The sequence below is a fragment of the Magallana gigas genome, chromosome 8, assembly GCF_963853765.1.
Source record: "Magallana gigas chromosome 8, xbMagGiga1.1, whole genome shotgun sequence".
Lineage (NCBI taxonomy): Eukaryota > Metazoa > Mollusca > Bivalvia > Ostreida > Ostreidae > Magallana > Magallana gigas.
In genome coordinates, this window is record NC_088860.1 from 2,600,040 (window position 1) to 2,622,728 (window position 22,689).

Genomic DNA, 22,689 nt, shown 5'->3' on the forward strand with positions numbered 1-22,689 from the left:
TTAGAACCTAGACCGGTTTTGTGTCGGGAATCTCCGCAGAATCTTTCAATATCGCCGAGAAAAAAATATTGATATAACAATTGGCTTGAATATTCTAAAAATATGCATGTGCATGCCATAAATTTGAAGGATGAAAAAAAGATTGTTACAAGAAAAGTTGGTTAAGTTAGATAAATAAAAACTGTGCATACTTTTACACGAAGCAGCAATAGATTGCAGATATGGCAGGGGGATTTATGATAATGTCTGATTCAATTAAAAACACATAACAATTATAGATGACAAGAGAGAAGGAATGTTGTCGTAGCTTGAGGGAAGCGTTCGGTTGTTTGTGAAGGCGAGCTAGGGGCCAACACCCATTGAGTCTGATTTACTGGGCAACAACACCTGTATATCTACTCGTGGCTGGGGACAAGTTTTACCTTGATTCCCCTCCTAGGCCAGCTTCTTTGACCACTTCACATTCAAAAAGCCAAAAAAATATGATAAAATAAAAGAATAAAATTTCAACCGTAATGTGCTCTCGTACTAATATAATATTTTCATAGAAATTTTTATTTAAGAGCAAGAATGAACAACATATATTAATTAGGAGAGATTAATTATGAAATGCAATCACCATTTGTCAAAGATAATGATAACTTTCAGGATATGCAGGAAATTAAGTCACAAAATGTTTCTAGATTTTGAGTCACATATAACGAAAAATTTCATTTTCATGGAAATTGATAGCTCTGTATGTACAGTATATGGATATGTAATGTGAGAATACATTTAAGATGATTAATCTTACAGTAATTAAAATAAACTTTTGCAAATGTTCTGAATTTGTAATTCAGGTGAATATTTAATTATCTTTGTTTTTTTTTTTTTTTAAATAAAACCTCTGAATTTGTTTTAGTTGGCTTGCATAATAGCCACGATGAAAAAGGAAACATTTCAACGTGTTAGCAGGTGTTGTAATCGCTGTGACAGTTGGCCAGGATCATGGTCTCATTCTGTCACCATTCTCGCAGCCTGGGTGGGATGTGTGACACATTAAGGGAAAATAGGTCAAAGGTCAAGGACATCTCCCATGACAAACGCCATAGAAACGTGGTCGAATTAACTACACACAGTTTACCAGCCTCTGTTTAATTTCCTGGAAACTATCATTTATCTTCATATAATGCTGAAGTCTCTGAATTCTTTTCACACAGGAAAAATCAACGTATAAACTAACTGTTACAAAATAAGGACAATTCATTATTTGTAATAAGATACAGGCTGTCAGTAAAAGGACTCATTTATCTTGGAAGCACCTGCGAGTTGGTCTGAGGTGTACTGTATTGTCTGAGGTTTACTATATTCTGAGGTGTACTGTATTGTCTGAGGTTTGCTATATTCTGAGGTGTTGGTCTGAGGTGTACTATATTCTGAGGTGTTGGTCTGAGGTTTACTATATTCTGAGGTGTTGGTCTGAGGTGTACTATATTCAGTCTTTGCCTGCTTGTTAATCAAAGCCTGATTTGTCCTGTATCTTCTGCCTGTTTCTCCCGTTCTGCTTTCATCACTTGGTTTAAGCATTTGTCATTGGGTGGTCAGAATCTTTAGAGCACTGGCTGCAGAAGAAGAATGATGATGGATGAAGTCGAGGCATCCAGACCTACACAGAAACAGTGACAAATTCACACTCTGATGCTGTGGCCTGTCGTCTCTGAACCATAGGGGAGTTGGGGAGCAGGAAAAAATGGTGTTGTTTAATTGTAACATGTTTTTAACTTCACAGGAAGCTGTTTTATGAGTAATTGATGGGCATTGTTGGTCTCCTGCCTCCTTTCTGAGTTCCTGAGACATTTTTATTTCATAAAAATATTGATATGGTGGATAAGCGGCAATGTTCAAGTTAGATTAATAAGTGGCATTGTTTTTTATGATCTATAAATGCCGTTTGATGGCTTTTCCGTGTAACCTGCCATGTTAAAGCGTGTCTCTGCTTTGTTGCAGAAAACGCGTGGTTTGTGTTTTGGTGAAACATTTAGTACTTTAGATGCCAGAGTGTACAGATAAGCAGCATTTTATGATCCAGTTTTAGAGGCATATTATGTGTAGGGTACATACCAATATTCCATGAACAGACGAGTAATGCAGACAAAATCATCAACAATAGTATGAAAGACATCGTTTGCGTGAATGTTCCCAATGTTTCTCTCAGTTTCCCTATGAAGTTTTTTGGGCTATTGTTTTCATTTAATTTTCTTGAAATGTCTGCATGGTACCGAAATAATTTCCAGTAATCGAATTGCAAGAAATTTGATTAGTGTGTTTATGATCTGAATGTAATGTAGTGATAAATGCAGCAGTTTGGAAATCCGTTCCGTTAGTAATTGAATTACATGAATATGGCTATGAATTAAGGGGATAGGAAGCTTGAGTAATCAAATTATAGGTCACCTACTTCTAGACAAACTTGACTACAGATACAAGGGAGAAAAAAGGTCCAAATATTTTCAGAAATGGTGTAATAAAGACTCATTGAAAGGACACCATTGAGTCTCAAAGACGGGACTGGGTAAGAGTTCAAGAGTGATTTAAGGTGGCTCTATACACCACTTTTTGATGACGCAGTACGCAAAAAAGTAAATCTGGAAACATGCATTTCCGGTACTGGCTGATTTAAACTGAGGTGAATTGTATGGGAACCGCTATTTTGAAAAATTTGTTAAATGGATAGATTTTTAAATTTGATAATTGGAAAATTCATTACTTACAAGTAATGTGGTATGTGACACCTTCACGTTGTGTGGTATTATTTATCGAAATAAACAATAAAATCAAGTATAAATTTTTAAAGAGTTTCTTTAGCATCTTCGATATATTACACCGTAGCGCAGTGGGTTAGTGGGTTCCCTACAAACCAGTAGATCATGAGTTCGATTCCCGTTGAGAACAATAAATTTTTTGAACTTTCCAAAAATTTCTAAAACGTATTTTTTGGTTGAATACCGTGAAAGAAAATTCTAAACAGGTGAAAATAATTCAATTGTAATATACTTTAATGCGCATTAATACCGACACCTAACGGGGATGAGAGGATTGCTTTGAATTTCTCTCTGGTTGGGATAGATAAATCCTATTAGCATAGTCAATGTTCCCCTTTGTTTATTTGACTTAGTTTTGCATTAAAGCGAATATATTCACTTATACAAGGCAAAGTCTATAATGAAATATGTATGTATTTATCATTCCAACATTATATTTAGGAAATTTTCTTCAACTCAGAAATGAAAAGTCCCCAAGGTGTTTGGGCCTTGGGACTTAGGAACGATAACCCTTACATGAGGAACTTTCATACCAAATAAAATTTAAAATATTTTTTGTGTTGATTTGCAATGGTTTTCATTCAATTTTTATTATGTCACATTTATTAAAATACATTTTCTTATAACATCAAGCAACTTCTTCAGATGATTTGTCACAGAGTAAGAAAATATGAAAAAATATGTTTTGGGGAAATACTAAAAAAAATTGCAATAATAACATCTTTGAATGTTAAGAAGTGTTATATTTTTTTTTATGTCTCCGAAGGAAACATCCATCATATGACAAGATAATTTCTCTCATTTTGTTGATAGCTGTCTTTTTAAAAAATATTTTACAAAAACACGAAAAAACATTAAAAAATTCTTTAAAAATACCTATAGTATCCCTATCGTCATTCTAATATTTGATAAGTATATGTGTTGTGGTCTTCTATTGAAAATTGGAATAAACTGTGGGTGTATAGAGCCACCTTAAGTAAAAATTTTGTTAAAACTATTAAAAAAACCTCTTAATCTGTATTGATTTGCATGAAACATAATTTATGTTCTGTCAAAGAAAAACAGTTTATTGTGCTTTTGATATTTTTTCTTAAATATAACAAAAAGACACTAGAGTAAAATTGAAGAGAGAACTTTAAAGTATATAATGATTTGTCGGATGTAGATAAAACAATGCCCCTGATCACGTTACTATAGCAGTGCCCATCTATAAAATATCTTGGATTCCTTCATTTCTATGGAGAGAATTCATTACCATGGCTATAAAGAAGAATATTATAGGTTTATTAAAACGTATTGATTCTGATGACTAGGGTCAGGCTAAGGCTTGGATTTCACAGCGAGTTGTCACGAAAGGAAGCCTCAGAATGCAGGGGTTAATGAGTTTCTCTGACCATCACTGGACCCCAATTAAAGGATGAAGGAAATCCAAATAAACCTGATCACTGTATATCAATATCACAATATCACAGGGACCCATTTCGCTGATTAGTTTATGAGAAATATTACACATGTAAAACAGTGGCAGCTTTAGGACTTGCCTCAATGAAGAACTCGAGGAAAGTATTTGTAAATTTTATGTGTCACTGTGGAAGACCGAGGCTCGACACAGGAATCTGTTTCATCGCTGGGGAGAGAGTAGTTTGACAGTGGTGTTCAGAGAGAGGCGCTTCTATCAAATAATGATAACTGTTACCATCTCGGCTTTGATGGGGCCGATCTTTCTGATGTTCTGAGATGTGTGCGATTAATTACTAAATATCATTTAGCAGCCATTAGCTCAGGACTGCACAACTCCAAACACTGCTTCCTGAATTAGATATCAAATTCTGCCATCTTTGATTTGTAACCATTGAGTGCTTTATCTTCTCTTTACTGTGAGACGAACCAGAGAGCCCCACACGATAGTGATTCACTGGATTTACAACCATAGTATACATGTATATAACCTGTAGTATTGTAGGGAACAAGTTCTATCTTGGGAAGGGGATGGCCACCACCCCCACTTCCCTCCTCCTCCCCCTCCTTCCCCCTACCCCATCCCCTTAAAAGTCTTTGTTAAGTGAATTTTTTTGTCAGAGTTTTACTTTCTGAATATTTTTCCATGTCATAAGTACAGAAGATGATTGTAATGTAGCTTTAATTCAGCTGTTGTTTGGTTTTAGCACACCCCCTTCTTATTTTAGGAGGTAAAACACCTAAGCCTGACACATCGTGATGAAAACTAAAAACATAACTTATCCATTAGACTCATTAGCAATGCATTAAGATCTTAAATAATTATAAGGATTTCTCCCAAGTGAAGAGGGGTAATTCCTTGACACACGAAGTATAAGTAAATAACAACTGCTCCCCAGGACAGCTGGTGAGCCATTGTTGCTCTGTTGCAGTCCTCTCAGGAAGGTGTGCATGCTGAGAGGAACATGCCATAATGGCTGCTCGTAATCACCTCAACTCAATTAAACCCTTGAATAAATTAAGGATGTGCTCGATTTGCTATCGGCAATAATTGGTTTCTGAAGGACCAACTTTCCACCAAAGTTGAACATGTCATTTAGTCTGTAGATAATTTTTTTTTTTAAAAACTCATTGAATTTACATTAAGTTTTTTTAATGTTTAAGGTTTTCATAACCTGACAGTTTCACCGCTGTTCTGTAAAGATGTCTATAATAACTAGCCATCAGTCAGTCTGGATGTTCTCTGAAGTTCCAGAGAATGTCCAGGCTAGCTGCTCAGGCCTGCTGCCTGCACTTAAACCTGTTAAACTTTTGATACATTATAACTTCATCTGCCTTCCCCTGTGATTTAGTGGTGAGAATTATGATTTGCAAACAGCGTTTTATGAAGCGGGGGGCATGTTTCCATTAAAGCACCTGCCCAGAAGTAGCAGCTTCTCGAGAGCGTAATTTTCAGATAGCACATGTTACATTATATTGCACAACTTTTTAATTTCATATTTTTTGAAAGGAATAATTGGCTATTTACACTTTATCAGCATTTTAGGCCACTTTAGGCACCAACCCAGACTAAAACTGAAAACAGGGGCCTGGTATGGCTCCAAAACTTGCTCTGTTCAACAATGCTGCGGCAAAAAACCCGAGGAATTAGAGAAATCGGATCAGGAGTGATAAAATTTCAGGCTTGTGTTGTAGTATCGGAACAGAAAAAATGTTACAAAAACAACATTTAAATTGATAAAAGTGCATCGGTGATGTACATGTGTTGTATTGTAATAAACAGAGATGGTGGGTCATGTCTGTCGAAGATAAAAAGCTCAGGGCACCATCCATTGTCCTACAACAAAAACACGAGGAAACGTTGTAAGCCCAACGATTTACCGTCTGTAAAACAAACCAGAAAAATGAACGAGAGCCTGTCCCCACATTCATGTGAAAATGTACTATGTCATTTTGTATCACATAACATCTTTATGGAGAGGCATCGGTTCGAGGAGATAAATTTTTTCTGCCTGGCTGGGTTTTTGTTGTTCGTTTAATTTCTGATTGAGGTACAACACACCAGCTGTAGGTTTAGCTGGACAGCCTAGAGAATGGGTTGTGAAATGAAAAACACTATTTGTGCAGTAAATTTATTACATGTCAATAAAGAGTTTATTTATGTTGCACTTGCATCGTAGAAAAATGAGAACTTACTGTAAAAACTTCAATTTTACTGTTAAAAACTGCATAGGAAATAAATTAATTCTAAAACTGAATGCCCTGCATTTGATGTATGTTTAATTCTGTTAAACTTGCTATAGAATATGAAAAATCCAAGTACTGAATTCCATGTGTTTCTGTATAATTTCAATTTTCAATTTCTTTATTTACCAATTAAGGGCCCTCAAGGGGCAACATGAAGACATGTATATGTCTATATAGATTTGTTAAACTTGCAATAGAATATGAATAATTCTGAATTAAATGTATTGTAACTGGAATATGTTTGCTAATGGTCCAATGTTTAAATCTTGCAGGGCCTCCCCAGTATGTAGGGGATGGAAGGAGTCGTCAAATCGCGAGAGTGAACCACACCAAGAAGTTACTGTGCCCAGTGGAGGGGGATCCATTTCCTTTCATTGAGTGGAAAAAAGACGGTGAAAGTATCAATGAACTGTGGGACAATCACAAAGTGATGAAAGATGGATCTTTACGAATTAAAGACATAGAAGTGGAGAATGCCGGAAAATATGTGTGTAAAGCCACCAATGGATTCGGCAGCATCTCAGTGAACTATACCCTGGTTGTTGTTGGTAAGTTTATAGTCTTTTAAAGAGTCTGAAAAATACTATCAATGCAGAGAGAGAATGGGATGTTTCCTGCAACGTTTTCTTAGGAAGTGAAGATGGAAATAAAGCATTCAATTTTCATAGATTGGTCAGATAGTTGGAATTCTCTACATAATTCTGTTATTGCCATAACATTAACAAAAAAAAGACTGACAAGTTGCCAATATTAACAGCTTTAGACTGAGCAATTTTCAATCACTCAATCTTGACCTGAAAACAATATGAAAATTGATCTTGATTTTTCAAATACAAATTCTTTACAGACAGTAGAAACTGATGCTTTATGTATCTAGATTACTGTTAGAATCCATCTGTCTTGGTTCCAAAGATATATAATGCGACGAACATCCAGAAAATGGATGTGGGTTGGAGTTAGCTTGGGCATTGATAGATTGGTGATTCTATGGTGAGGTCTTGTGAATGACCATTCTTATAATGGACATCGGATGAAACTGATTACCAAAAAGAGGCTCAAGGTTCTTTTTTCTCTTGGAAATGACTAATAAGGCTTCCTTTTCTAATTAGACTTGAAGAAACCAAATTCCCTGCTTGTGTTTTTATGAACTGACCCAGACAGAATTGGGAGAGTAATTTGAGAATTGATGATAGATAGGGTTACTTCCTTGGCTAGTGAATTCAATATTGCAAAAGTAATAACAGAGTTGGTCCAAGTTTGACTAGGGCACCTGCTAATGGGCAAAAGCATAGGCTTGATTAGTCATTGGCTGTCCATCAATTCCATTGCACTTACCCTGACCAATTCTGTGAGCTTCCTTAATGAAATGATTGGGAAATGGGTCTAAACTTTGAGCTAGGTGGCAATAAGAAGCTATAAGCTGAGTAATAAACATTCCTTGACAGCATTTTCTTGTCACTAATTGGCTTACACTGAGGGCCAAAATTCTCATCATCTGTACGTCCATTTCCTGTGAAAATCAGACGGAATCAACTCATCATTATAAGACTTTACCAAAGCAAAAGCTATTACAGTTGAAGATGGAAAATCAATTGCTTGACTACATATGGAGAGGAAATTACAGATTTCTTCTGTCATAAACACTGTCTTGTAGAACTGTTTCAGGTCCGTCTGATCGGTTCTGATTGGAGCATTTGGAACCAATTACTTGAGCCTCAGCACCTGAGTCGAGGCCCACATTTTTTCCGGACATGGTCAATTCTTTTCAATCATTCTCCCTCAGATATCCCATCCATCCACATCACTATAATTGAAGAAATTGGTCTTCGTTGTTCCCACAAATCGTAAGCATTTTAACGAAACTAATTTGAGCTTAAGCAAACATTGTTTTAGGGTCAGAATTCTGTGGGTGCCTATTTGACATGAGGAGCTTTGGGAGGGATGGGGGCAATTATCCCTCCAGTTGTTATTTCAGTTGGAGTGTTACTGTGTTATTCTTTTTGTGTTTATCAAACAAATATTGTAGTTTGATTTAAGATTAGGATGGGGAGAAAACGGGGTCACCTAAGAATTATAAGCTGTGTCAGCCCACTGGAGTATGAAAATGGTGTACAGTGTAATCCTCTAGTCAGGAGATGCTGAATTAGATAGTCATTGGGGGAGGGGGCAGTTGTACCATTACAGCTTGGGGTTTAGCTTTTCATTGGAACTCTAGATAATGTACACCATTCTGCTGTTGGCTCATCATAATGGAGCTGTTAACATTAGTGGTTATCCTGACTTGACCCAAACACAGGAGGCGAGCAGCTCAGTCTATCCTCAGCTAACCCCGCTCCTTCCCGTCCCACTCACCAGCAGGGGATGATTAAGGGGGACGAGATTTATGACCGGTTCTCTATTCCTATTCAGCGGTCTCCTGTTAAATTGGTCAGTCCTGTTGAGTGTGTATTGGGTCGTGGGTTTATTGGCCTGTAAAGTGGCGGGTCATTAGCAGAGACACATCATAAATCTGTCATATAATAACGGAGCTCTCCTTGACCGACTCAATGTAAACAGTGATCAGCTGGAGACAGGTCACACCAAGCTCTGTCAAAACCTTCTGGTTACAGATCAGCCGTAAACTTGGTACTGATTGTGTTATCATCTATTTTTTACTGTAGTTAGATTTATGTTGATCTGTACACCTCAACAAATTCACTTGATCCCCCTTTATTGTCATCACTGTAGTGCCCCTTTCTGCTGGGATTTTTTCTAGGGTTTTCTCCTCTTACAGGAAATTTAATAAGTCAGAGCAAGATTTCTATATTAAATTTTGTAACAGATGAGGCCGGATTTCAGAAGATCCTAGGGTTTTTTGGTGTGTAAACAAAATCTTCCTTGCGCGACACCAAATTCCGAGATCGCCATACTTTGCTCGATCAATTCCTCAGATGTCAAGGGCCAGAGAGACAGCGACACAACTCTATTTTGATTCCTTTGACCAAATTAAGTATTTTTCAAGCATCTAGTTGCTAATTTAATGAAAATGAACATTTCGGAATCAGACGAGGGACAATCATTTGTACATTTGGTACGGTGGAGTTGACGTTTGAAGGTTCTGGAGTTGAGAAAGTCAAACACACTTTATTAGCCGTTATCGGCTGCGGCGGGTGACACCCTTTGTTTTTGCCGAGGTTTTTGTGATATCTGGAGTGGATTGTGGCACTGTGTAGCCTCACACCTCACGGAAGATCATTTATATGGATGTCAGGACCCACAGCACTGATTAAGCAAGCTGTCTTTCCTGTCAAATTTAGCTATTTTTAGTATTGCACTCTTGAATACCCACTTGTAAGCATGGCAGTACCTTTAAAAAACGAGATAATGTTAAAACAGGTATTCCTAGCACAGAAGTTAAAGATACAGTGATGCAGTCCAGAATTCTTTACCCCCATATTTGTTGAAAATTCGCATAAATCAAGAATTTTAGGGATGCAGACATCTTCTATTTGAGTGTTACAAGATCTTTGAATTCAGAGATGCATACTATGGTATGTATTACCACCTGTGTACATTTGGGAGTTAATATCACAGGCAACTACACTAAATCATGAAAGGCGATCACAGGGCAGGCAGAGAAAACGGCAAATAATCTTTAATTCTTTTATTATTAACTGCCAACTTTATATCGACTGGACTTGTACAATTGCTCGTTCCACTACAGTGAAGAATTTGGCATCAGGAATTCTTTTTCCCCAATTGTGTAAATGTCTCGTCTTGTTTTCTCTGAAAAGAAACGCTGGCCTATCAATGGCCTCTGTTGACAGTAGCCTTTAACTAGATTCATAGAATTCAAATGGGAAGAAAAAAATCTAATCCCAAAATTAAAACTCCTTCTGTGTCATATTGATTTGTGAATGTGGAGAGGGTTTTGATTTTATTAACAGAATTAACAAGTGACGGTAGACCTTACACGACAGAACGCGAGGGTCGGGGACATCAGACTGGCAGGGATTGTCACAGCGTATAATTCTGGCTTCCTACATGTCACGTCAAACCTCTGAATAAACAACCACCGGGTACACACCCGAAATCTAGCCCCCATCAACTCGTACCTGATTGACTGTTTAATCTAGTCCCCTATCGCCTCCTCGGACCTGATGGACGGTCAGAGTGGAGAGGATAATTATAAATAAACATTCTTGTCCATTCAGGCCATGGCATAGCTGTCCACTACAAAAGGGGCCAGGTCTCTTTGTCCCCCACTCTCTTGTCTTGTCAAAATATTGACTTTTCATATTTCTCTGGCACTACTGAGTGATACCAGCTGATAAAATCAGTGTAGTTTGTACTAAACCTTGGGGGTAGAGTGCTGTGTTAGAGCAGGCATGTACCCTTAGCTCCTTACACAGCAGAATCATATACAACACAGACTGACTACCATGGCTGAAGAGCCTCTCTCTTTTTTCCTGGATCTGATTTCTATCGCAATCATCATTAATCAGAGATGTATATAAATACAAAAAGCAGTCGGAAAATTGGATTCTTGTTGTTGATGACATATGTACAATGTAGAAAGTCTGTGGTTTCTTTGCGGGGCTGATATTTCTGCGAAGTGTCGACACACCGACACAAATCAGGGGTATCTAATTCACAGGGCCTTCTGATCGCGTGATTAATAGTTGAAAGAAAGAAAAAGCCATAGGAATGAAGCGGAATTCATCGGAAATTCCAACCTTAGATCTTGAATCAATTTGATTTAGTTAGTCATGGGGGTCAGTTTGTATGACCTCTTGACCCCTGTTTCCATTGTTAGGGCTGCATAATCCCGGAGATTTACAAGTCGGCTTTATAGTGTCATCTTTGCCAGGGCAGAAGAACTAGACAAATTCAGTCGTCCAATCATCTCCTTTCCTGCCTGCTCCTAATGACGGAGTTAATCCTTTAACGAGGATACAAATCAGTCCTAAATATCTCCCAAGATTATCTCCCTTTAAGTGAGCATAATTATTTTAACATATAACCAAACGCAAACCCCAAATAAAGTCCTTACATAGAATCCATGTCAGTAATGGTGTCCATGTATCCCTCGCATACAATGTGGTCCGTGGATCTGCCTTTGACATTGGTGTGTATATATAAATGGTGGAGACAGTTCAGTATGTCACAGAAGCGGGTGAGCTTACAGATACAGAAAGGCCGTTTTTATTTTATGTTCAATTACCGGTAATCAGCGTCGGCCAGGTATCTGGTTCCACACGTTACACGGATTTGGCTGTGAACGTTTTGATACGATCTCGCTCAGTAGTTTGATATTGACTGTAGCTAGACTGACATCTTCCGTGTGCGATGAGTTGACACGTATTATGCAGTAATTATCCTCACCGTGTCATCCCTTGCGGGAACGATTCAGCCACTGCGATAAAATCCCCGCTACCGAGTTCCAGAGAATCTGTTTCCGGACAGTTTGGATGTTTTCTCATCTCGCCATTGTGTTGCTACCGTCTGTCAATATTCACTCCTCTAAAAGACTACAACTTAAACTTCTAATTGATTTTAATTTTTGTCAGTCGGCTCTCTATGATTGTATCAGGCTTGTAGGAAATCTTGAATTTCATTATTCGGTGACTTCTGCAAGCGCATGATTTTTCCAAGCTCAATATTTAATATGCATAATTTTAAAAGGATTATGAAATGATTGAAATGTATAATATTTTGAGGTAACATGATGCCAACTATTTGGCTTAACTGACTTTGATTAATTAGTGCGTAGATATCCTCCAACTCTCTTATAATTCATCTTTTTCAAGGCATGCCACTTTTTTTTCATATAAACTTGAAACTGAAAATAAAAATGTCATCATATTGTGGAAATAAACCGTCTTTTAACACAGAGGAATGAGAGTGGTGTGAATATTTCATGAGGGTATTAAGATCCTAATGTCTATCATTCTCTCTCCGATTTCAGAGGGCCGTTTTATTTGGGTAGAGAGGCGATGACTATCAGCGAGTGTGTATCGGAACCACTGAAGTCTGATCTCGCGTGGTCATATTTCGTCATATTCTTTAGTCGGGCTTTTGTATGAGCATACAGTATGCAAATGCAAAGGGCTGTCTTTGATTGAAAGGGGCGATAAAAGTCATATATTTACCAGGTTCCCCCCATGTTTACAATATTATGAAGATCTGTTAACGACTGCCTGATCAGGGTTATCCTAGCCATTTAATGATCATAAGCTTAAAAGACCAATTGTGTAGAATTTCATTTTTCTGTGTGGAGAGTTTAATGATTTATGTTCAGGTAATTTGATCCGCTGCAAAGATTGTCATAGGACATTGAGAAGAATATTTAATGTGTAATCATTTTTTGAATGGGGAAAGATAAAAATGTGTTATATTCTATCAGAGAAAACACTGTTGATACGAGAAGGGAAATAAAAATCAATTTAAAAAAAGGGGTGAAGGGTTTTATTTATGTCTGTAATTGGAGGAATAAGATGAAACCTAGGCCCACCCAAACCAGAGGTGGACGGGTGGAAGTTGGGAGAAAAAACAGCCACGAAAGGCCATTGTTTGCTGAACCTGATAAAGCGGGCAACAATGGAAAAGTAAAACCAGTCTACCTAGAAGTGTTTGCCACTATGGGGTTTGCGGTTAGAAATCAAGGCTATTGAATTGCATCTTGAGTCCCCAACCCTCAGATCAAACCATCCTGAAAGAGGGAGCTAGGTCTAATTACCTTAAATTTGATAATAGCATGTATATTAGGATATTCCATCCATCACTTAGGAATATCAATGAACACCAGCAGATTCATCATTCAACGCAAAATGAATGAAAAAGAGGCCATTTGTTTTAACCTTGCATTCATTTTGGGATATTTTTTGACATTTTTGGCCACCTTCATGTTTGCTGTACTCCAGCGTTCGACTAATCGACCTGTTTTATTATGTGTCATACAGGAACTGGTGACATACAATCAAAGATCATCGACTCGGAATAAATTGGACACTTCTTTTTGTTGTAATCGGCTGATCTCCCCAATTTAAAACAACTTTTCTATTGTACCTTGGTATGCCCCCTTCCGTGATTTGATTGATAGCATTTAAAGGGCTCTAAAACTGTTAACATTCATTTAATATCGATTATTTTTTATTTATTAAAAAGTCAGTGACAGTTTTTGCGAGTATTTTAGCTAGCCCGTGCTGGACTTTCCTGTCATTGGCTGGCTGGGTTTTCCTGATATTGTGCCCTGTCTATAGTATTAATAATTTCAATTTAAACTTTCGAGATCCGAAAAATTTTGAATGTTCTTTCTTTTGCTGAGGCCAGAGAGTCTGTCATTTTTGGGAATCGCACCAACTTGCCAATCAGACTTAATTTCCCAGCTCCTCGGAATCACACCGTCACACAAATCAGCCTCCTTTTCATTATCAACTCCTTAATGGCTTGATTCCAAGGGAGACCCACCATTTATTTATGGAATTGCCGGCCGCTGGCAAAAAAGACAAGCTTGCATGCTGCCACGAGCCGAGCACTATCTCGTCTCCCGTGGATGCGATATTAGTGCTTTGCATGTACAAATTACCATCCCATATAAAAATTGGTTGATAAAAACGTTTAAATGTTTTGAAGGCTTTTATCCTCGCCCCAGGCAGTCACACTGGCACATTGTTGCGACTTCCCTGGGGAGGGAAATGGATCAGCCCCTGCTGTTCTAGGCAGGGAGCTGGTGTACTTTTTGAATTAAAATTTAACAGGAATATATTTTTTTGAAAAGAGGAAATAAAGGATGCCCTCTGTGTTGTTGGAAGGTTTGTGGTAATTCAGGCATATGGAGGGCTGGTGCCCTGGCATGTGATTTCTCTTTTTTTTGTGTAGCTGCTGTTTAGTGGAAATGTAGTAAATATTGAGTTTTAATGGATGTTTCCTGGTGTATCTACATTGAACTAATGACAGATTTATTTTCACAGAGATTTCTCGTTTATCAGTTGCCGGTACTCTACCCTATATTAATGGTACACACTATCATCACAGCTTATCTGCTGTAGATTATCATTCACTTTTTATGTCTTTTTTTTTCAGATGAAGAAAAAGATGTGGTTTCAGTCGATGGTACAGAAGTATACGCCAAGTCGCACGAAGAGGACTTGACTAAAGAAGGAGGTAATGGATTGATGCCATCATGTGTCTGTAGTCTCAAAATCCACCACAGATATACAAGCATAACATTGTTTTGACACCTGTGACAAAAATTTACCACAAATGTCTTCAAAGACAACATATCCATAACTACCTGTCCTAACCATGATATCCCCAATTTACAACACTTCTCCATTAGTTTTACTCATGAATATTGAGGGTAGTGTAGTCTTTGTAAGTTGCCAAATTTAGTCAATTAAAATAACATTTTTGTTCCTTTTATAATATAAGTCTGTAATTGATATTGTGATCTAAGATTTTCAAACAATTTTTCTTCCATTTTACCATGGTGATCATTGTGATAATGTTCGTTACATTTATTTTTCTACCAGCGCCCCCTAGATTCACGAGTCCAGAGAAGATGAAGCGACAGAAGATAATCCGTCCGGTCAACAGCTCGCTGCGTCTCCGGTGCAAGGCGACGGGTAACCCTCGCCCCCAGATTTCCTGGATGAAGGACCACCAGGAATTGTATTCCCGGGACAGTGGACGGAGATCCTCTTGGACCCTCCGACTCTCCGACCTACAGCAGATGGACTCGGGATTGTACACCTGTGTCGTGTGGAACCGTCTGGGCTCTGTCAACTTTACCTATCACATTGAGGTCATCGGTAAGGAACCAAAAATTAACGTCTTGTATGAGCGATCTTTTCTTTGGGCAGAAGTACAAAGTTTAAGAATAAGAAGTCTGAGCTATCTTTATTTTATTTATCTCTCAAACACCTTTCTGCCAAGGATTTATAATATATTTAGAACTTGTAAGAATCAAGATGTTTACTTATTCTAAAAAAAATCTCTGAATATAAAAATTGGTTCTTAAGTTTCATCTACATTATCTAAGAATACCTCTAAACATCCTAATAATCTAAATATGTGGCGCAGGGTAATAGAATGTCTGTTAGAACATCCTCGGAGCTTGTCAGGGAATGAGTTGTTATGGTCGTGCCTACAGACATATCTCACTGATTTCTGCCCCGAGGCAAATCTCTTCTGCTTGATGGATTAATTTTATATTCAAATTAATTCATTGAAACATACCATTTAGTCTTTTCTTTTGTTGTCAAAGAAAAAAGGCCTTTTTTTTCAAATTACCTTGTTTCAAATTAATGCTCTGATACCATCATGATGGTCAAAGAAATGTCACTTAAGACCCAAGAATATTCTTTGTTTTATTTTACATGCAGGGAATACCACCATTTTTACATAATATTGTATTTTTATACAACAGACAAAGTTATATGGTATTTACAAACAAAATTAAATTTTGCAGACAAAATCATGTCCAAGCCAGAGCTGCTAGCCCCCCACCCCCTCAACACGACGGTCAATGCTGGAGAGACGGCTTCCCTCCAGTGTAAAATCAACAGTGAGATGCAGCCTCACATACAGGTAACGAGATAATTCAAAAAGTTCAACATTAAAAGAGTTCATGTGTAATTGTGAGATATGATATAGAGAGTGATGGGATGTTAATAAAGAATAAATCACTTAATGTAAGCGCGGGGTGTAGGAAGAGAATCCTGTGGTTCTGATTGGTGGTGCTGAATGGAGACGGGTTCTGAAATGTTGAACAGTTGTGAATATATACACTGAATGCTGGGATACATCTCATTGCCACTTGATCAATAAATTGGTGTGTCTACTTCTGTTTGTGGAATGGAACGTCTGTTTGTTTTAACTTTAATAATGAAGAAACATGATCCATTGAAATGAGCCCCTGTAATAACAACTTCCCGGGGTAAATAACAGACAAACAGATGGTCATTGCGAACAGGAAGCCTCGCTGCGCGGCAGGTTCAGTATTTATATGCTGGATGCTGACTGTCAAGGCTTTAATGCAGACATTATTTGTTGCTTATGCTGCACAAATCTCTCCAAAACAAATACATATAGATAGCAATGATTCTTGATTGTCGCTGAAGTTAAACAGAATTATTTACCCATTAGGAAAGAATATTCTCTTGGTGTCAGTGTACCTTCCAAATTCAAAATACACTAGAGGAATTAACTTTGGGTAGAATGTGAAATTAAGAAATAAGCTTTCGCGTAATGCAATGATTACAGGCAGTCAGCGAATCTTAAATAAGTTTTAACATGGAAATATAGTAGTAATACCAGTCCTTTGCATGGTGTATGCTTGCTCGATTAAACAGTAGTGAAATGTTCTGTGTTTGCTTACAGTGGCTGAAGCGGGTGGATGACCCCAAGTTCAAGTCCAATAACACCATAGTGATCAGTAAACAGCCGTTCATCATCCTGAAGTCCAGCGAGATCGGGAGCGGATCCGACGGCACGTACCTCAATAAGTTCGTGATCCATCACGTGACTGAGGCCGACGGAGGGATGTACATCTGTCTGGCCGCGAACACAATGGGATTCAGCTGGAGGAGCGCTCATCTCATAGTCAAATCCAGTAAGTCTCAATTTTGCATGCTTGTAAATTTTTTTTTTGCTGGAGATTCGGCAATTTGCTCCAATTTTTTTGTTCTTTTATTTGTTTTTATGAATGAATTATTCTTAATTGCGTGTTGTTCAATCTTTCCAGAGCATCATGAGAACCATTATTCGTACCCGATCGAGCGCAGCAATTTGAATCTTCCCCTGGTGATCGGCGTACCAGGAGGAATTCTACTTGTGGTGATAATCATGGCGTTCCTTTTCTTCCAACGTCGGCGGAAGACCCAATACCACCAGGGGGCGATAGTCAATGGTCCCCACTTTAACCGGGTCCCCACCCAGGATCCCGAACCTTACCTAGGGAGCATGCACTCCGGCGAAGTGAAGACAAACATTCATGTGAACCCCATACATGGGACACAGCACAAGAACTTGTACGCTGGCATCCCCAGCCCCCATCATATGTTGTCCAGTCGGGAAAAGCTTTCCAAGAACAGTCAGAGTATAGACTTCTATACAGACATTTCCTCTGTGTCTCAGAGCCATCATAATCCTCATCATCACATGCAACAGTATTCCTATAACGGGCCGTGAACCGCGGGCTCCACAGATCTTATCAATACCTCACTTCCTCCAAACAAAGTCACACGATTGGCTGATTTCATGTGAAACAAATAAGTCATTCTGATTGGCTTTGAGCTTTACTAAGTCATGAAAGACAGCTGTGATTGTACTATAAGGCATTTCATTGATACAAAGGAGACTGTGATACAAACTACGAGTCACTGACAACATGGTGCTGATACTCAGGTGTGTTTGGTTGGAAATACTTGGTATTACAATTGGTAAATAATGTAGTGTCGGGCAGTGATGCATGGACATGAACAGACACAAACCTCTGTGTGAGAAACAACTCTGTGCTGGGGCACTGTTCTCTGTGATATAGGGAAGGCTGACAATATGAGAAACCAAAGAACATGGCCATAGCCCTGGGACTACACAAACACTCTGTTCCGTGTGAGACAAGTGAAGCGATCACTTTAATCAGTTTTCCAATCAAACTTTGTGCCAGTCTATGAATGAGAGTGTTAGGATACTTTGTGTACATGAAGACTATTGAGTGTATGGGGATATTTTGTGTGAATGGATACTTTATTGTGTATCTGAACGATTTGTATATGTGGATACTTTATGGCATGCCTGGATATTTTAGAAGCACATTTTATAGTTTTGTATAATTAATTTGTGCGAGTGAGTACTATAAAGCTTGTTTGACTGGTTGATGATTGTGTGTATAAATGATGTGATTTGGCACTGTTATTGTGTGTGTTATTATGGGGATATACACAAGGAATTTCCCTACCAGAGTGCAATCTTTATTCATTATGATCTTGGCTGTATTTCAGTGAACGTGAGATTGTCCATAGATTTGTATTTTTAGAGATTCTAGATTTGTTTTGTACATAAATTAATGATTAAGTTCACTTTTTGATACAGCACGGGGGATTGTGCTGAGGGTAAAATAATTTGAGTTACTGCCTGTTCTACAGGTGTTTCAATAAGGTGTCTCTATACTACTGGGCTACATACCTTTATGGCTATACATTCTCTTTACTGGTATACATATCGTCCTATAATACTGGTGATATTGAGTTCTGGGGGGGAGTTGGTCATCTGTGGAAATTTTGACGGAGACCTGTGATTTATGAGTTCATTCTTTATTTTATGTTGATATCGGGTTAACTTGGCCTCAATATAATTGTTCTGAAGAGTTTAAATATCTGGGAGGGGGGTACGGGTTCTGCTCTATTGGGGCTCTTAGTTATGTTTGGACACAAGTCCTGTTTAAGTTTAATTAAAAAGAATATTTTAGTTTATGAGCAAATTAGCTGATCTGTTAAAAAATTCTGATTTCATTTTTAATGCAAAGCAGTGCTTTGTTTTGAATTTTTCCCACGTTACTTCAATGGGATTTTTTGTTTGCAAGTAATTATTACTTGTTTATATTAGCATTATTCAAAGAGAGTTAACTCTGATTTTTTTGCGAACAGGGTAAAAGTTGATGAGTTCTTTGTACACAGGTGTACCAGCCATGTTATATTAAAACAATTTAAACAATCATCCATTTTGTCTTTTATGTTTTGAAAAATACTTACCTTGGTATGTATTGGGTGGTAATACAGAATAGAGCCTTTATAATTTCAATTTCTGTTGAGAAAATGGTAATGTACTGGTATTTGCGCCTAATTGATCAAGTGATGCCATTTTTACTCCCAGAATACAAATTTACTACACATATTGATCTGATAATATTCCCGACAGTGCCTCAGGACTATTATAATACCTACTATCCCAAGATTTTCAAAAATTGTTCTGTATCCGGAATGCTGGTCAAATATGCGAATTTGCAAACATTTTTCTTCCATTGCATCATAAACATTTAAATAATACACAGGATAATATTATTATTACTTAAACAATAAAATGCTTTCTTTGGTTATTCATGCGGGGAATGAAGGTGGCGATATTGCAGAAAAAATACATACTAGTAACCTGCGTTAGCGCGTTATGTATTTTTTCCTGCAGTGATCGCTACCTTCGTAACCCGCTTGAATAATCGAAAAAAGCATATTATAGTCTATACACCTATAATCTAACAAATGCCTTTCTATGGATCCTTCCGAGCTGTTATACTCAGGTGACCATTAAGGCCCATGGGCCTCGTGGCGTTATTCTATTGGTCTTTCCTTTTTAGGATCAACAGTTATCAAAGATGATGACTTAAAAATGATACTATAAACGTTTAGATTTGAAAATACAATGAAAGATTAAATTCTCTTTAAAAATGTTAACCTTACAGTAATATGAGCTGCAATTTTCCCGTCGAAATTTTAAATGCAATTGACTACAAAAATGACAGAAGACTTCTGAATGTCATGTATTTGTGGGCAGGCACGTAGCATCGGGCGGAAGGGGGGGGGGGGGCAGCGCACCCCCCCCCCCCCCACTTTTCCTCGCAGCAACAAAATTTCTTAAAATTACATATAAAAAATTCAATTATCATGGAGTTGCCCCCCTCCCCCCCCCCCCTTTTTTGGGAGTATATAAAAAATTGGAATGAAAATAAGGAAATGAAGTGTGAAATTAAAGTTATAGATATACTATACTACAACCCCCCCCCCCCCCTTAGGATTTTTAAAAGTTGTTTTGGTTTTTTTGCGTGTCAAGATTTTTTTGGATGAGTCTGCCCCCCCCCCCCCACACTTTTAAAAACGATGCTACGTGCCTGTTTGGGGGAAATATGTAGAAGTAAAATTACAGAATTGTTGTCCTGTGCAATATCTGGGTTGCTTAGAAGAGATATCTTTCTTTTTTAATTTTTCTATATTCTACTCATACTTTTTAAATAAAAGTTTAAATCACATATAGAATTATTATACGGCAGGTTTTTCGGCAAAATAAAGTTCTAAGAAATACAGCTCAATTTGCCTTAAATAATTTGCCATTACAGCGAATTACAGAATACCGGTAGAGTTTTCAATAGCTTGTTGGATTGCTCTATAGGGTATTCAATTTGGTCAGCAAGGTATCACATCAGGTTTAAATCTAGGTCATGTGATTACTCAGGTATGACAGCGATAAAGTGAGTTAATCTAGTAAACATTTGCACATTTAAGCCTTTTTTGTTTCTCCCTGTTGTCCTACATTACTGCTATAAAAGTCTGAACTAATTAAGCAGTCACAGCACAAAAATACTCTTAGTGCTGTATGTTGCACCAGGAATTGGGGAACCAAAATGTCTAATGATTTTTTGCAGGAAAAAAATATCTCCATAATTCTTAAAGTTATGTTTTTCTCTTTTGTTTGTTTCTTCAGAAATGTCTTTTGAATTGCATTTTTTGAAAAACAAAATTCAAATTACTCCAAGCAGAATTGATGCTCTATAGAATCCAGTGCTGTTCAGGTGAACATTCTTTTTAGAGGTCTATGAATAGAATAGCTAACAATAGGAGAGAGTGTTCTAGAGGTTTTCTTTGTGCCAAATGAATTGGTTGAGTGCAAAATAACAATCTACACTTGGGTAACCACAGGACCTAGATTTAAACCTGATGTGATACCTTGCTGACCAAATTGAATACCTTATTGAGCAATCCAACAAGCTATTGAAAACTCTACCGGTATTCTGTAATTCGCTGTAACAGTACTAGTGTTTTGAAGATATAATTTTACCTCCTATAGAAATTTTACTGCGTTGCATCCAAGAGAAAATAAAATAAATTGTCTGTAATAAAAACTCTTCAATGTGCATTGTATATAGCGCCACTTGTTGCACTACGCGATCACGGTAGTTGCAATACAAGGAAACGTCACTGTAGGTGTTTTGTAGCATAACATTTCTGGGGTGGGGGGCCAAGGAAACGTTTAAATTTTAACTAAATAATAAGAATAAATTGATCATTGATATGGTGGGACGCATTCTTGGTGTATACATGAAAACATGTTGAAGTGAAGCTGTATTTATGTATGTATTGAAATAGACAAAAGATAGTAGAGCTCCGTATTATAATTTGGAAGTGAAATTCATCCACAAATGTAGGGGCTTCTTGAATACGTTCATTGAAGCACCCGAAATAGGAAGACGCGGGTATCGATGACGCATGTTACTATACTACAGGGGATAATTTTATGATTAAAAGAAAATTATCCAGTGATAATTTTAGTATTAAAAGAAATATTTTTAACGTCAGGTGCCTGTATTTTACACGAATTTGAGTAAACTGGAAGAAAAAATTTAGATGGTGCGAATTAATTACTATAGTAATGTTTACTTAGTGCATGGTGTAGATCGAGGGTTACTTGAGGGCGCAAAATAGCTATGAACACATGCATATTGGCGCTGTGTAAATTGAAATGAAATATAGAAAATTTTACAATGGAATCATATATGTTTATCCATTCTCATAATTTAAGAAAAATACTTTGTAGATTCAGAATAAGTGCACATGACTTACGAGTTGAAAGAGGTAGATTTGAATTTACAAAAAATAATACTGGTCAAAGAATTCCTTTAGAAAGAAACAAAAGGACATGTTTATTATGTAACCAAAATTGTGTAGAAGATGAAAGTCACTTTCTTACTGAATGTCTATTATATAAAGAAGAAAGAAATTCATTTTTTCATTATGTCTCAATACTCAACAAAAACTTTATACTTTTAACAAAGAAAGACAAATTTATCTGGTTAATGTCGAATGAAGACAAAATAATAATTACAAAGTTAAGTGAATTTCTGATCAATGCTTTCAAAAAAAGACAGAATACTTTGAGATCTAAATGACCGGTGAATTACTTATACAAATCATGATACTATCTTTATATTTGTATAAATTACCTTTATGACTATATATTATATGCACACTGTTCATATGTTTTGACATACTGGTGTACATTTGCCCGGCTGTTACAAGTTCATGTATGTGTATGGACTATTTTTATATGTTGAATCTATTATTTAGGCATTTCTATCTAATATCTGTAATCTTGTATGCCCTCTGGGCCCAAAATTGGAAATAAACTATTATTATTATTATTATATTATATATAC

At 37.2% G+C, this 22,689-nt stretch overlaps 1 protein-coding gene across 3 annotated transcripts in view; it reads left to right on the top strand.

The window, feature by feature from the left end:
- Positions 1-19,205, top strand: part of LOC105328717 (fibroblast growth factor receptor-like 1) — a 29,332-nt gene extending 10,127 nt beyond the window's left edge. For all 3 annotated transcript variants that reach the window (XM_011429710.4, XM_011429711.4, XM_011429709.4), the window contains exons 3-8: positions 6,779-7,054; positions 14,571-14,651; positions 15,020-15,298; positions 15,958-16,076; positions 16,869-17,100; positions 17,233-19,205. In XM_011429710.4, the coding sequence (XP_011428012.1) occupies positions 6,779-7,054; positions 14,571-14,651; positions 15,020-15,298; positions 15,958-16,076; positions 16,869-17,100; positions 17,233-17,678 (1,433 nt within the window). In that variant the 3' untranslated portion in view covers positions 17,679-19,205. The remainder of the gene's footprint in view (positions 1-6,778; positions 7,055-14,570; positions 14,652-15,019; positions 15,299-15,957; positions 16,077-16,868; positions 17,101-17,232) is intronic.
- Positions 19,206-22,689: the final 3,484 nt, after the last annotated feature.